The sequence below is a fragment of the Talpa europaea genome (assembly GCF_964194135.1).
Source record: "Talpa europaea genome assembly, chromosome: 3".
Classification (NCBI taxonomy): Eukaryota; Metazoa; Chordata; class Mammalia; order Eulipotyphla; family Talpidae; genus Talpa; species Talpa europaea.
Window position 1 is genome coordinate 53,591,706 of NC_140069.1, and position 15,387 is coordinate 53,607,092.

Consider the following 15,387-nt stretch of genomic DNA (forward strand, 5'->3'; position numbering starts at 1 on the left):
CAGACCCGGCAGTAGGCGGTCGCGGAGCGGGGCGGTGCGCGTGGGTGGGCGGGCCGGGGGAGGGGAGTCCAGGAACTTTGCGACTTATCCTCGGGGCCCGCGGTGACATTCCCCCAGCACCGCGCGGAGGTCAGTCCTTCCCGCCCGGGCCGAGGGCGCGCAGCCTAAGACGCCCGCAGAGCCGCCGCCCGAGCCGCCCAGCTCGCCCCCCGCTGCCCAAGCGGCCGCGCGGACTGGACAGTGGTAGACGTGGCGGCGGACATGGGCCCCTTCTCGATGGAGCTGCTGCTGCAGCCGCTTTTCAGCTTCTCCACCGTGGCCTTAGTCGCCGCCCTGCTGCTCCTGGCCCTGTGCCTGCGCCCCGGGCGCACCAGGTAAGCGCCCCGCCGGCCCCGCCGCGCGGCCCCGCGGCTCCGGCCACGCATGCGCTCTGGGCCCCGCGGCCCGCGCGCGACCCAGAAGGCGAGGAGAGCCCCTCGGTGATTCGAGCGCAGATAGAACTTGCTGCGGGGCACTGGCGTCTTTGGGGGTCGTGCGTCATAACAAAGGCTTCTTCTGCCTCTTTGTCATACATACGCATACATATTAAAGCGTTGGGAAGGGACGCGAGTTGCGGCTCCAGTGTAGGTTGTAATAAGCCCAAGGTTTGCAGTTTGCATTATGCATCACGCTCGGCTTCCTAGCAGACACATTTTGGTGCCTGGTGACCGTGAGTTGGTGCTTGGTGGCCTACCAGGGAGGGGAATTTTCTTACATTTCGTCCAGTTAAATGTGAAAGGTTTAAAGAAAATGCCAATATAGGATATCAACAATAACCCGGTGGCTCGCTGTGCCTCACTTTATTTAATTTGAAAAAAAAAAAAAAAAAAACGAAATAAAAGAACTTCATGGGATTTTTGTGAATGCTGCATGTGTTTAGAGAGTGTTTTACGCATCTGCTTTATACTTTTTTTGCACAAAAACAATAATCACTTCTGATTTGAAATGTGTCAATAGAAACAGAAGTTCAAAAGAAAATCATTTTCTTTGAAATCACTGTTTTCCCTTTTTTAAGGCGTAAGTAATTTTTTGATACTACCAGGCTCTTCATAGCTTTTGAAAAACAAAGCATGCAAATTTTATTCAGTGGTAATGGCTACTTTGTAATTATATCTCACATATGCATTCACATGCCTACATGTAATGTGTATGTGTAGGTATTCATACACATGTATCTGTAGACACATGTGAGAGTGATGTGATGTGGGTTTTTTCTTTATACTTTTGTGAAAATAGCACCATTTGTACTGCATGCAAGTGTTTATGGAAATTTCCAAAATGTCCATGGATGAATACTCTAGAAGGGAGATTTTACTTTTCATCCCATGTGAGTTTTCAGAGAATGTATTTCAGAAGTATGAGTTTCAAAGGGCATGGAATGCGCCCTGTTGTCTGGCCCTTTTCCTTTTCCAAAGGTTTTGATCTTGCCTGAGAGCTCAAGATGAGGATTTAGGACACTTTAAATTTCTTACTTGGTTTTATGTAGATTACACCTTCTTTTCTATCCTCAGTGTCACCCAAAATCAGTTAAGGTGTACTTTTAGGTATATCTTTAAAGAAAGGTAGATAAAAAAGCTATTTGTTCTAGTCCCACTTTACTTGCAGGGCTGGAGCAGGTAAGTTGACTAGGGCATTCTGGATCACTGATGATAATGGGGTAAGAATGTGGACCTTGGAGCAGTTGGAAAAGTTAAAGGGCAAAGTAGACTTCTTCCCTCTGCGCTTTGAGAATAGGCTTATCTTTCTCTATACAAATAAACAACATTTTGCTGAGGTATTCAATTTTTAATTACTTCCTAATAGGAGCACTCTAATTCTACAAACCTACAGGGTACTGCAGCCTAGAGAAGTTTAATCTCAGTGTATAAAACATAACTTCATTTGTCCCAGTAAAAGAGTCATGTTCTTGTTCCTATTTTTTATCCTTGGACATTTCACTCCAATGTTCTAGGAAAATGCTCTTCATGATACCACATTAAGAAAGCAGTATGTGGGCCTCCCCGGTGGCGCAGCGGTTGAGCGCTGGGTTGCGAAGCTGCCCGCGGCCACTGCGGTGCCGGTTCTATCCCCGGCTGCTCCCCGGCCACCAGAGGAGGGTCCCGCATGGCGCGCAGACCTCTCCTGCCGCCCGCTGCTCCCCTCAGCAGTGTACTTCGGTCCTTCTACCTGCTCTGCTCCCTGCTCTGGCTCTGGTGAATTCTCTCACCCTCCCATGCTTCTGACTGTACCCAGTGCATGTATAAACCAAACAAACAAACAAATAAATAAATAAATAAGACATGCCTCTAGAAAATTAAAAAAAAAAAAAAAAAAGAAAGCAGTATGTGTGTGTGTATGTGAGAGAGTCACATATATTCTTTTTTTTAATGTTTATTTATTTATGCATACAAGAGCTGGGGTGTAGACCAGAAGTGCAGGAGGGTAAGAGGATTCACCAGAGACAGAGAGGGGAGCAGAACAGGCAGATCTACTGAAGTATACTGCTAAGGGGAGCAGAGGGCCAGACAGGAGAGGTCTGCTATGCCATGTGGGTTAACTCCCTGGCTGGAGATTAGACTGCTGATAGCTTCATAGTGCTGAGACTTAACCCCTTGCACCTCCAGGGAGGCCCCTATATTCTTTTTTCTTTTTATTGTTTCTATCCTTTTGGGGAAAGAAGCTTTTCTTCCCTTGCTATCATCCCTTCTATCACTTTGTCCCTTTCTTTCTCCCCCTTTTTCCTCAACATCAGAGCTCTCACAGTGTCTTCTAATGTCTAGTAGTTTTGTGAGCATTTTGCTTTATCAAATTTTCTTCTTTGTAAATATCTAGTACTTGTTTTGTCATTCTGACTTGCTTTACTATATATAATTCCCACAAGTTCCCTTGCTTTTGTTGGAAATGGCTGCATTTAATCTTTCCTTATGACTGTATAGTATTCCATGGTGTGAAGATACCACATCTTCTTGATCTGGTTGTTTAATGATGGATTCTTAGGCTGTATACATGTCCTAGCTGTTGTTGAAGTGCTGCATCCTTATATGTTCTTATAGATTTTTTTATGCTTACACTAGTATGTTTGAATATGTTAATAAAAATGTAGGAAAATACATTCTGCATTTCAACTTTCTTTTTCCATTTTATAATGCATTTTAGATATCTTTCCATGTCAGGTTTTCATATTCCTTGAACCAATGATTCCAGTAATGTTATTTATTTTTTTTTTAGATAATAAATTTTATTGTTATAGTCCCCATACATTGCAGCCCCCACATTCTGACCCCAATCCCTCCCCTCCCGCCCCCGCCCCCTAAAAGTGTCTCTGGTTCATAGTTTATTGTTGATTTTGATTTTCACTTTCTTACAGTTATTCATTTTCCTGGTCCCTTATTTAAGTTTTCTAGATTCCTGCTATGAGTGAGACCATCCGGTATTTTTCTTTTTCTTTTTGGCTTATTTCGCTGAGCATGATCCCTTCCAGCGCCATCCATGTTGCTGCAAATTGCATGTGTTTATCTTTTTTGAATGCTGAGTAATATTCCATGGTATATATGTACCACATCTTCTTGATCCAGTCATCTATTTTTGGGCATTTGGGTTGTTTCCAAAGCTTAGCTATTGTAAACAGTGCTGCTATAAACATAGGGGTGCAGGTGTTCTTTGGAATTGATGTTTCTGTGTCCTTTGGGTAAATACCTAGGAGTGGAATTGCTGGATCATACGGAAGCTCTATGTTTAGTAGGTCCAGAAATCTCAACACAGCTTTCCACAGTGGTTGGACCAGTTTACACTCCCACCAACAGTGCAGAAGAGTTCCTTTTTCTCCACACCCTCGCCAACATTTGTTGTTGCTAGTTTTTTTAATATGTGCCATTCTCACTGGTGTAAGATGGTAACTCATGGTAGTTTTGATTTGCATTTCCCTGATGACAAGTGATGTTGAACATTTTTTCATATGCCTGTTGGCCATTTGCATTTCCTCTTCAGAGAAGTTTCTTTTTAGCTCTTCTGCCCATTTTTTGACTGGATTATTTTCTTTGTTGTTGTTGAGTCTCATCAGCTCTTTGCAGATTTTTGTGATCAGTCCTTTATCATTAGTGTTGGGTGCAAAAATATTCTCCCAGTCAGTGGGGTTTCTCTTTGTTTTTGTTATTGTCTCTTTTGCTGTGCAGAAGCTCTTTAATTTGATGTAGTCCCAGCTGTTTATCTTTGCCTTCACTATCACTGCTTTGGGTGATGTGTCTGTAAAGATGTCTTTGATGTGCAAATCACGTAGTGTTTCGCCTATGTTTCCTTCTATATATTTTATGGTTTCAGGTCTTATGTCTAGTTCTTTAATCCATTTTGAGTTGATTTTTGTGTATGGTGTGAGGTAGTGGTCAAGCTTCATTCTTTTGCATGTAGCGACCCAGTTTTCCCAGCACCATTTATTGAACAAACTTTCTTTGCTCCAATGCATAGTCTTTGCTCCTTTGTCAAAGATTAGTTGACCATAAATCTGTGGGTTTATTTCTGGATTTTCTATTCGATTCCATTGGTCTGTTTCTTGTTCCAATACCATGCCGTTTTGATGATTATGGCTTTGTAGTAGAGTTTGAAGTCTGGGAGTGTGATGCCTCCATTCCCTTCTCTTTTTTTCAGGAGAGCTTTGGCTATTCGGGGTTTTTTGTGATTCCATATGAATTTCATCCATAATTGTTCTATTTCTTTGAAGAATGACATTGAAATTTTGATTGGAATAGCATTGAATCTGTATATTGCTTTTGGAAGGATGGCCATTTTAATAATGTTTATTCTTCCAATCCATGAGCAGGGGATGTCTTTCCATTTCTTTGTGTCTTCTATTTCTTTTAACAGTGTTTTATAGTTTTCTTTGTATAGGTCCTTTACCTCTTTTGTTAGATTTATTCCCAAATATTTGATTTTTTTTGTTTCAATAACAAAAGGGATGGTTTTTTTGATTTCTTCTTCTTCAGATTTATTGTTTGTGTATAGGAAGGCTACTGACTTTTGCGTGTTGATTTTGTATCCTGCCACTTTATTGAACTGACTGATTAGTTGAATTAGTTTTTCTGTGGAGTTTTTGGGGTTCTCTATGTATAATATCATATCGTCTGCAAATAGTGATAGTTTGACTTCTTCTCTTCCTATTTGGATTCCTTGGATGTCTTTCTCTTGTCTTATTGCTCTGGCTAGGACTTCCAGTATTATATTGAAAAGCAGTGGTGAGAGTGGACATCCTTGTCTTGTTCCAGATCTTAATGGAATTGCTTTCAGCTTTTCACCATTGAGAATGATACTGGCTGTTGGCTTGTCATAGATGGCCTTTATGATGTTGAGGTATGTTCCTTGTATCGCAAGAATTTCAAGGGCTTTTATCATGAATGGGTGTTGCACTTTGTCAAAAGCTTTCTCAGCATCTATTGATATTATCATATGGTTTTTATATTTCTTTTTGTTGATGTGTTGGATAACGTTGATTGATTTTCAGATGTTAAACCATCCTTGTGTCCCTGGAATTATTCCTACTTGGTCGTGATGAATTATCTTATGGATACATTGTTGGATTCTGATAGCTAAAATTTTATTGAGGATTTTTGCATCAGTGTTCATTAGGGAGATTGGCCTGTAGTTTTCCTTTTTTGTGTTGTCCTTGTTCGGTTTTGGTATTAGTGTAATGTTGGCTTCATAAAACGTGTTTGGTATTGTCCCTTCCTTCTCAATTTTTTGGAAGAGTTTGTGAAGGATAGGCACTAATTTGTCTCTGAATGTTTGGTAGAATTCATTTGTAAATCCATCAGGTCCTGGGCTTTTGTTTTTGGGGAGGTTTTTGATTACCATTTCAATTTCGCTAATTGTAATTGGTCTGTTTAGGTGTTCTATTTCTTCTTTATCTAGCTTTGGGTGATTGTAGAGTTGTAGGAATTTGTTCATCTCCTCTAGACTGTTAAACTTGTTTCCATATAGCTGTTCATAGTAGTTACTGATTATTCTTTTGATTTCTGCTGTGTCCGTTGTGATTTCTCCTCTTTCATTGATGATCCTGTTTATTTGTGCTTTCTCCCTTTTTTCCTTTGTGAGCCTGGCTAGGGGTTTGTCTATTTTATTGATTTTTTCAAAGAACCAGATCTTGGTTTCATTGATCTTTTGGATTATTTTTTTAGTTTCAATTTCATTTATTTCTGCTTTGGTTTTTATTATTTCTTTTCTTCTACTGGTTTTGGGGTTTTTTGTTGTTCTTTTTCTAGATCTTTGAGCTTCGAGATTAGGTTGTTTCTTTGAGTTCTTTCTTGTTTCTTGATGTGAGCTTCTATTGCTATATATTTTCCTCTTATTACTGCTTTTGCTACATCCCATACATTTAGGATATTGGTGTCCTCCTTGTTGTTCAATTCAAAAAATTTTTTAATTTCTTCTTTGATCTCCTCATTAGTCCAGTGGTCTTCCAGTAGTGTGGTTTTTAATCTCCATGAGGTAGGAAAGTTCCTTGCCTTCTTTTTATGGTTTATTTCTAGTTTGATGCCTTCATGGTCAGAAAAGATGGTTGATATGATTTCAATCTTGGTGTATCTGTTGATGTTTGTCTTGTGCCCCAGTATGTGATCGATCCTGGAGAATGATCCGTGTGCGCTTGAGAAAAATGTGTACTCCGTTTTTTTGGGGTTTAGTGTTCTATAGATGTCTGTTAAGCCCAATTGCTCTAGGTCCTTATTTAGAGCTTTGGTTTCTTTACTTATTTTTTGTCTTGTTGATCTATCCATTGTTGATAGTGGTGTGTTGAAGTCTCCCACTACGTATGTGTTTTCTCTGATGTCTGTTTTCAGAGAGGACAACAGTTGTCTGATATATTTTGGTGCTCCTTCGTTTGGTGAGTATATGTTAATGAGTGTTATTTCTTCTTGAAGTATTGTCCCCTTGATCATAATGTAGTGACCATTGGGGTCTCTTTTTATCTTTTTGAGTTTGAAATCTGTTTTATCTGATATAAGTATAGCTGTTTCTGCTTTCTTTTTTGGTCCATTTGCTTGTAGGATTGTTTTCCATCCTGTAACTTTGAGCCTATTTTTATCTTTTGTAGCTAAATGTGTTTCCTGGAGACAGCAAAAGGTTGGGTTTTGTTTCTTAATCCAGGCTGCAACTCTGTGTCTTTTTATTGAAGAGTTTAGTCCATTTACATTTAGAGTTAATATTGATATGTTAACATCTGTATTTGCCATTGTGTTTGTCTTTCCTTTGATTTTATTTATTTATTCTTTTAATAACTTTTTTTTTTTTTGGCCTTCTTTCATTGTTATTCGTCCCTCTGAGGTTCTGGCTTTAGGACTCCTTGTAGTATTTTTTGGAGTGGGGGTTAATTGTAATGAAATTCCGGAGTTTCTGTTTGTCTGGGAAGGTCCATATTCTTTCTTCAAAGAGGAAGGAGAGCTTTGCGGGATAGAGTATTCTTGGTTGGCATCTGTTTTCTTGGAGTCTGTTGACTATGTCCCTCCATTCTCTCCTTGCCCGTAGTGTTTCTTCGGAGAAGTCTGATGTCAGCCTGATTGGCTTTCCTTTGAATGTTATCTGTTTCTTCCCTCTTGCCAGCTTCATTATTTTTTCCTTGTCCTGGATTCTTGGGAGCTTTACTATTATTTGTCTTGCTGTATTTTTCCTTTCGTCGTGGAAGTTTGATGTTCTTCTTGCTTTTTGTATATCAATTTTCAGCTCCTTCTTCACATTTGGGAAGTTCTCTTCAATTATCTCTTTGAATATTTTCTCTGTTCCTACTTCTCTCTCCTCTCCTTCTGGATTCCTATAACTCTTATATTTCCTTTCCTCATGGAGTCAGATAGTTCCCGAAGTCTTTCTTTGTTCTTTTTCCTTCGTACTTCTCTTTCCTTTTCTGTTTTGGTTCTTTTTATTTCTGTGTCTTCAAGAGTACTTATTTGTTCTTCCATTTCATCTATTCTGCTTTCATTGCTTTTCCCAGAATTCTTTAGTTCTTCCATTAATTCTTTGATCTCCTGCATTTCTTTTACTTCCCTCTTTAGGGACTCAATTTCATTCTTCTGATCGTTGATTATTTTTCCCTTATCATTGTTTTCCTTTATGACTTCTGTCAGTTTTTTAATCACGGCAATTTTAAATTCTCTTTCTGGAAGGCTCAGAAGTTCTTCCAAGTTACTGTCGTTGCAATCTGGGGGCTGGTTTTCTTTTTGTGGTATGCTTTTTCTCTGGAGAGTTGCTAGGTTGCGTGTGGTTCTTCTCCTCCCTACTGTCTGTTTTCTAATTTGCCGTATGCATTGGGACACTGTGTTGTTGGGACTGGCCGGCATCTTGGGTGGGCTTCTCTGTTCCCCTCTGGTTCCTCCAGGAGTCATCTGTCAGTTTCAAGCAGTCTTTACTGGAGAAAGGTCCCTGTTCTAAAATGCCGATGTAGGGACACACTCCCCTGTGCGCCTGGTCTGCCCCGGCGGTGGGTTCCTGCTCCCCCTCTGGGCTTGGACTGCAGGCCAGAGGGGGTCTGGCGTGGGCGAACTTCCCCCGCTCACCTCTAGCTCCTGAGGAAGCCTTCTGCAGGTAGTCTTTACTGAAGAAATGTCCCTGTTCTAAAATGATGATGTGGGACACACTCCCTGCACGTCCGGTCTCAGGCACAGTCTTCTGCGTGCCTGGTCTGCCCCGGCTGTGGGTGCTCGCTCCCCCTGTGGGCTCAGACTACTGGTCGGAAGGGGCCCGGCGTTGGCTAACTCCCCAGCTGGCCACTAGCTCCTTCAGGAGCCTCTGCTGGTTTCAAGTCGCTAGGTGGCCCCAGAGGTCTCTCCTAGAGCCCTTGGGGAGCTGATTTTCCACCCCGTGGGACAGGGAACAGAGCAGGGATGGTAGGGTACACCTCAACAGCTTTGGGGTGCTGTGTCTGCCTTGTGCCCCACTGTCGTGGGGAACCCACGCCCCTAATTTCGTGCCCAGGGTCTCAGTTCCAAAGCCCTCAGTTCCAGGACTCAGGCTGTAGCCCAGTTCAGTGGTGCGGGAATGGCGCCTTTGAATCCCGCTACTGTGCCTGGGCGCCTGGTTCCTGCTCACTCAGGGAGGGCCTCCGTGCGTCTCCCTGCAAGCCTAGGTCGCAGGCGCGGGGACCTGGGCAGCTGCGATCCGATCCGGATCCGCGTTTGCTTTTCAACCGCACTGCTTTTCCGCGCAATCCCGATCCCGATCCGCGTCTGCTTTTCCAGCGCGCCGCTTTTCCGAGCAAGCTTACCAGGCGGCCCAGGGCTGTGTGCTGGTGCTGGCCACCTCCTTGGGGGCGGGGCTCTCTTTAATGGCGCCTGGAGCTCACCGCCATGGCGAATCCTGCAGGGTTCTCCGCAGCCAGCTCCCGTTCACGGGGTGTGGTGGCTGAAATATTTCCTTTCCAATTACAGTCCAGCTTGCTGCGTAGTTTGTTTTTGTTGGCCGTTTTGGTTTGTTGTTTCCCTCCTCTCTGCTGGTTGGAGAGTGCCGCCTCTGTGGGCGGGGGAGGGGAGCAGGGTTCTGCACTTCCCTCCCTTCTGGTCCTCTTTTATGGCAACTTTCTTCTTCGGGCAGTTTGCTGGAGTCGTCCGTTTATCTTCCGTGTCCCAGTTCTCACTGGGACCTGCCGCTTTTCCTCCCTATTAACTTTTTTTAATGGGAGATCTTACTCGCAGTGTCTCCTCGCCGCCATGTTGCTCCACCCCCTCTCCAGTAATGTTATTTAAAGGAATTTCTCATGTTGAAATAACGGTGAAGTTTCTTAAAGATTTAACCACAGCATTGTTTATTAGGGCTATTTAAAACTGTGAAAGTATGTGGGGAAATGAAATTTCCAAAATATATTGGTTTAAAGAAATTCTAGCATAATCCAAACATTAGAAAATTATGTAGCCGAATATATATAATGTAGACTATATGAAGATATGGAAAGTCCTATTCTAGATATACCAACTAAAAAAAAACTGCAAACCAGAATAAGTTCATATGCAAAACAGGGTGTCAAAAACCTCCAGCCAAAGACCACTATGGACACATGGTTAGCTAAGTTGAATTATTGTAATAAGAAGCAAACACCATTCATTTTCAGTAAAAGAGTGTTAGAGATTACCTATTCATGAGAATTGGGCAGGTGTTGTATGATTTAGGGGAGGAATCAGGAAGCAAGGCTGTGCTCTGTTGTAAGATGCTGTCAGAAATGTGGGCTATTCTATATCGGACCTCTTAATAGCTGTCATCTGTAAGCCAGGAGGAATGGATTTAGTCTAAGTATATAATTGGTAAATAAACAACAAACTTCAAGTCTTAGGGGATGCTTGGTCATTTTACTAATTTAGAGTGTACTCATGATTTTGTAAATATGTATACATGATTGAGGATTGATCTTGTATTTGTCTTTATAATGGTCACCAAGTGATTTTGCTTGTTTTGCGAAATTGTTTGTATTTAACAAAAGAGCATAGTGTCCCAGATGAGTGCCAAGCAGACTCCTTGATGTCAGGGACTGCTGTGTTGTTTTTCTTTTTAAAGATTTATTTATTTATTTATGCATGCAAGAACTGGGGTGTAAGCCAGAGGTGCAGGGAGGGGGTGTGTGTGTGAGAGGATTCACTGGAGACAGAGTGGGGTGCAGAACAGGCAGATCTACTGAAATACACTGCTGAGGGGAGCAGCAGCGAGACAGGAGAGGTCTGCTGTGCCCTGTGGGTTAGCTCCCTGGCTGGCCTGGGATCAAACTCGTGCTGCAGTGGCTGGCGATAGCTTGATAGCACTGTCTTTAACCCCTACGAAACTAGGGAGGCCCAGTTTTTTCTTTAATATAAAAGGGTGAAAGGAAATACCTCAGACATTTTAGGGGATAAAATTATATACAATTATATACAATGAAATGTACAGATTTTAAGTGTACAATTTAATGCATTTTCATAAATTTGTACAGTTCTATAACTATTACCCAGATAATTACGTTCCCTCATGCCCCTTTCTAATCAGTTCCTGTGTTCTGGTTTAATTTTATCTGTTCTTGAACTGCATACAAATGGGATTATGCAGTATCTCCTTTTGTGTATGACTTCTTTCTTTCAACATAAAGATTTGGAGATTCACCCATATTATTACATGTATCAGTATTTCATTCATTGCAGTGTAGTTTAACTTACAATTAAACAACACAATTTGGTCATCTGTTGTTCTATTATGGGTATTTACTTGTTTCCAGTTCAGGACTATTATGAAAAAAACTGTAAATATTCTTTTAAAGACTATTTGTAGATATAAACTTAGTTATTTTTCTTGTATTTAAACCTTAAAACCTAGGAGAAGTTTGATGAATCATAGCGTAGACTGTTATACCACAATCACTTTGGAAAGTTGACATGTTTCCAATGAAATTAGACATATCATACACTTCCACCAGTACTTTGTGAAAATTTTAGTTGATCTTTATACTTTTCCATATTTGATGGGACCAGTCATTTGGATTTTTGTTGTCTTCTCTTAAAGAATGTTGACCTTTAACTCTTTATAAGATTTACCCTTCATAAAGGTGAGATTTTTACCAGGCTTCTCTTCTTTGACAGCACTTAAACACTAACTTCATTCTTCCAGTGGTGGAGAAGCTGAAATCTCTGCTCTGTCCTTTTAGTGTGCTAGCCGATTCCTTCCCTAAGATTTTCTTGGCTCTCCCTGCAGACGTATACTTCTAGAGTTGGCTGAGAACTTGAGCAGGGTTTATGTGCATATTTTTTTCTGTTTTGCTTTTTTTCCCCTTGATTTCCAGCCACATCAGTAGCCCCATACTCTGATACCTCAGCTGATATTGCTTTTTGCTTGAGTTCCAGCTGCCAGCCACCTTGCTGACAGAAGTAGCTTCACTGGAAATGGCCAGTTCCTAAGGGGTTGACCCAGTTCTTCCGTGCATTTAAATCATCTTTAGATAAAATATTTTGTTATCTATGGAAAAGCTAGGTTAATTCAACTTGCTTCAACCTGTCTGTAACCCAAATCCAGACTTGCAAAAGTGATTTTATAGACATGAATTATTTTTATACTTATATGTATTTTTAATTAGCACATAGGTGTTTCTTTTATAATATAGAAAGAATGATACATTTAAAACAAAGATTGGAGAATTTTTTTTTTAAAGGCTGATCCTTATTTCCTTTGGCAAAACCAGCATTGTGGGTTGGGGATAGAAGGATTCTAACTTAAAACATATGATTTCATTGGCTCCGGGAACCTCATTTCCAGACAGTCAGTAAAAATAAGATATATTTTTGTTCAATAACCAGGTATAATGATTTAAAAGATCATTATTTACTACTGTCACCTCAAAAAAATAATAAAAACAGAGGAAAACATCATTTATAATAGACTTAAATATATTATTATAGAAGACAATGTATTAAAACAAAGTCTGTAACAAAATTGACTTGAAAGGAAATACATCTCTGGTATTCCTTCCCTATCTCTATCCCCCAGTTTTTTATATGACAAAAAACTAGTTCTACCAAAACAATATAAAATAAACACAAAAGTGTTAAATTCTTCTAAATAATCGCATTAAAAAAGACACTTAGTGATGTTTCTAAGAGGAACACTTTAAACAGTACTATTGTAGAAGGTTTAAAATGAATAGGGGAAAGTGGCTTAAAAATATAGTGCAGGGCCTCCCTGGTGGCGCAAGGGGTTAAGCACCGCACTACGAAGCAATCCACAGCCTCCGCAGCACGTGGTCAATCCCCAGCTGGCCAGGGAGAAACCCACATGGCAAGGCAGACCTCTCCAGTCTCATCCGCTGCTCCCTTCAGCAGTGTATTTCAGTTAGTCTGCCCGTTCTGCTCCCCACTCTGTCTCTGGTGGATCCTCTCAACTCCTGCATCTCTGGCCTATACCCCAGCTCTTGTATGCATAAATAAATAAATCATAAAAATATAATGCAGAGGAAACAGTAATATAGAGTTTTTAATCACACATTGCTGGACACCAGTGTTACTGGTTGTAAGGTAAGGAAAAATGTCAGCCTTTTCTGCCCTCCCGCCATCAGGATAGCTGATGGAGCCCTGCAGTCCTGAATGCATGCCTGATGGTGGGCACCTGGAATAGGGTGTGGGCATAGGTAGATGGGATTCACCTGAGCTGAGACTGGGATTTTTTTAGGGGTGGTGTCACGGGGACGCCAGCAGAAGCCAAAAGAGAAGCCGAGAGAGAAGCAAGAGAAGCAGAAGCTGAGAGAAGGCGGGAGAGCCTAGAGTGAAGACTTGCTGGGGGCTGGGAGGCCTGTCTGCCTGGTAATCTAAATAAAAAGACCTGCAAAAAGCCACTAAGGACTCTGACTCCTCCTTTACCCAGTCTGCTGGATCATAGAAAACCTGCACTGTGGTCTTCCTGCCCTCTACACTGGCCTAGGTCAAGGTGTAAGCAGGGATACGCTTCTCTTGGTGAGTCTAGGGGAGAATTCATTTCTTTACCTCTTCCATCTACTAGAGGCCACCAGAATTCAAATCTTTTTTTCATACTCCAACATTCCTGCCTCCTTTTTTATAAGGACTCTTGTAGTTACATTGAACCTGCTCAGATAATCCAGGATAATCCACCCATTTTAAGATTCTTAAGTGAGTCACATCTGCAAATATATTACCTTTTGTATAAGGTATACCTTATATTACCTTTACAAAAGGTAACATATTCACAGGTTTGGAGAATTAAGACATGGATATTTTGGGGGACATAATTCTGCCTCTCACAGTCCTCTGATCCTCAAAGATTTATCTCCATCTTACATGCAAAATACTCATCCCAATACCCATAAAAGTCTTAACCTATTATATAACTCAAAGTCCAAAAATCTCATCTAAGTCTCCCCAGTTCAAAAGTTATCTATGGGCCTCCCCGGTGGTGCAGCAGTTGAGCGCTGGGTTGCGAAGAAGCTGCCCGCAGCCTCTGCAGCGCTGGTTCTATTCCCGGTTGCTCTCCGGCCACCGGAGGAGGGTCCCACATGGCACGCAGACCTCTCCTGCCGCCTGCTGCTCCCCTCAGCAGTGTACTTTGGTCCTTCTGCCTGCTCTGATCCCCGCTCTGGCTCTGGTGAATTCTCTCACCCTCCCTCGCTTCTGACTGTACCCAGTGCTTGTATAAATAAATAAATAAATCTTAAAAAAAAAAAAAGATTTAAAAAAAAAAAGTTATCATCTAAATCAGGTATGGGTAAGAATCTGGGTAAACCTATGGGGGTGAGGGAGAGGCAGGCAGAGAACATAAAAATTCCCCAGAACCTCATGGTATCCTGTAGGGTAGATAAAGTATCAGGCTTTTCTGCCCTCCCACCATTGGGCTTAACGGTGGATCCTTGCGGCCCTGAATGTGTGCCTGATGGCGGACACCTGGAGTGGGGTGTGGGCATGCGAAGGTGGGTATACCTGGGCTGAGAGACGAGTTTATAAGGGTGGTGTAGCAGAATGCAGTGTGGTAGTGCGGTGTCGAGGATGGGGGAGTACGGTGGAGTGTATGGAGGAGTGCAGCGGAGAGTGACAGAGCATGATGGACTGTGGCGAGTACAGAAGGCGGAGAGCATGAAGTCAACAGGCCTGCTAGAACCGTTAATGAACCTACCCGGTATGGGTTGGTTGCGTTACATATCCTCAATCACAAAGCTGAGAATTCCCCAAATCTTCAAAGTCCTGGTTCTTTTGTGCTTAGGTTCTTCCTTTTATCTGTATTTTTTCTCTCACATTCTACTGCTTGCAGCAAGAAGGCTCTGCGCTGCCATCTCAGTACTTGCTTAGAAATCTCAGCTAATTATCCAAGTTGATTTTTTTTTTTTTTTGCAAATTTTGCTTTCCACAAAAATACAGGGCATATATTGATTATTTTGAGCTGGTTATTTTGAAGAAACAGCAGGCATAGGGGAAGAAAAACAAAATAGAAGTTATCTTTTTGTAAGAAAAAATTCATTTATCAGGGAAAACGCTCCATCTGTAAGGATGTCTCCCTCACTGTGCCAGGAAGAAAGGGATGACCAACCTCTAGAAGCTTTTGTCAGTGCAGCAACTTCACTCTGCATCACAATCATGCCCTTTTCATTGTACCTTTCTTGGTAATCTCCCATAATTGATCTTCCCCTTTTCTCCTCAACACCTTTTCTCTCTAGCTGAAGATGTTATTTAAGGGGGTGTAGGGTAAAGAAAATATCAGGCTTTTCTGCCCTTCCACCATCAGGATTGATGATGGATCCTTGTCCTGAATGCATGCCTGATGGCGGGCACCTGGAATAGGGTGTGGGCATAAGTAGATGGGATTCAGCTGAGCTAAGACTGTGCTTTTAAGGGCGGCGTCACGGGGACGCCAGTAGCAGCAGTAGAAGCCGAAGCAGAAGCCGAAAGA

General features: G+C 41.8%; 1 protein-coding gene across 1 annotated transcript in view; it reads left to right on the forward strand.

Annotated features, from left to right (window-relative positions):
• Positions 1 to 261: 261 nt before the first annotated feature.
• The window catches only part of CYP7B1 (cytochrome P450 family 7 subfamily B member 1), a gene marked incomplete at both ends in the record, with an annotated part of 190,465 nt that continues 175,339 nt past the window's right edge, over positions 262 to 15,387 (forward strand). Inside the window, one exon of the mRNA XM_084230555.1 lies at positions 262 to 374. Within this exon, the coding sequence (XP_084086681.1) occupies positions 262 to 374 (113 nt within the window). The remainder of the gene's footprint in view (positions 375 to 15,387) is intronic.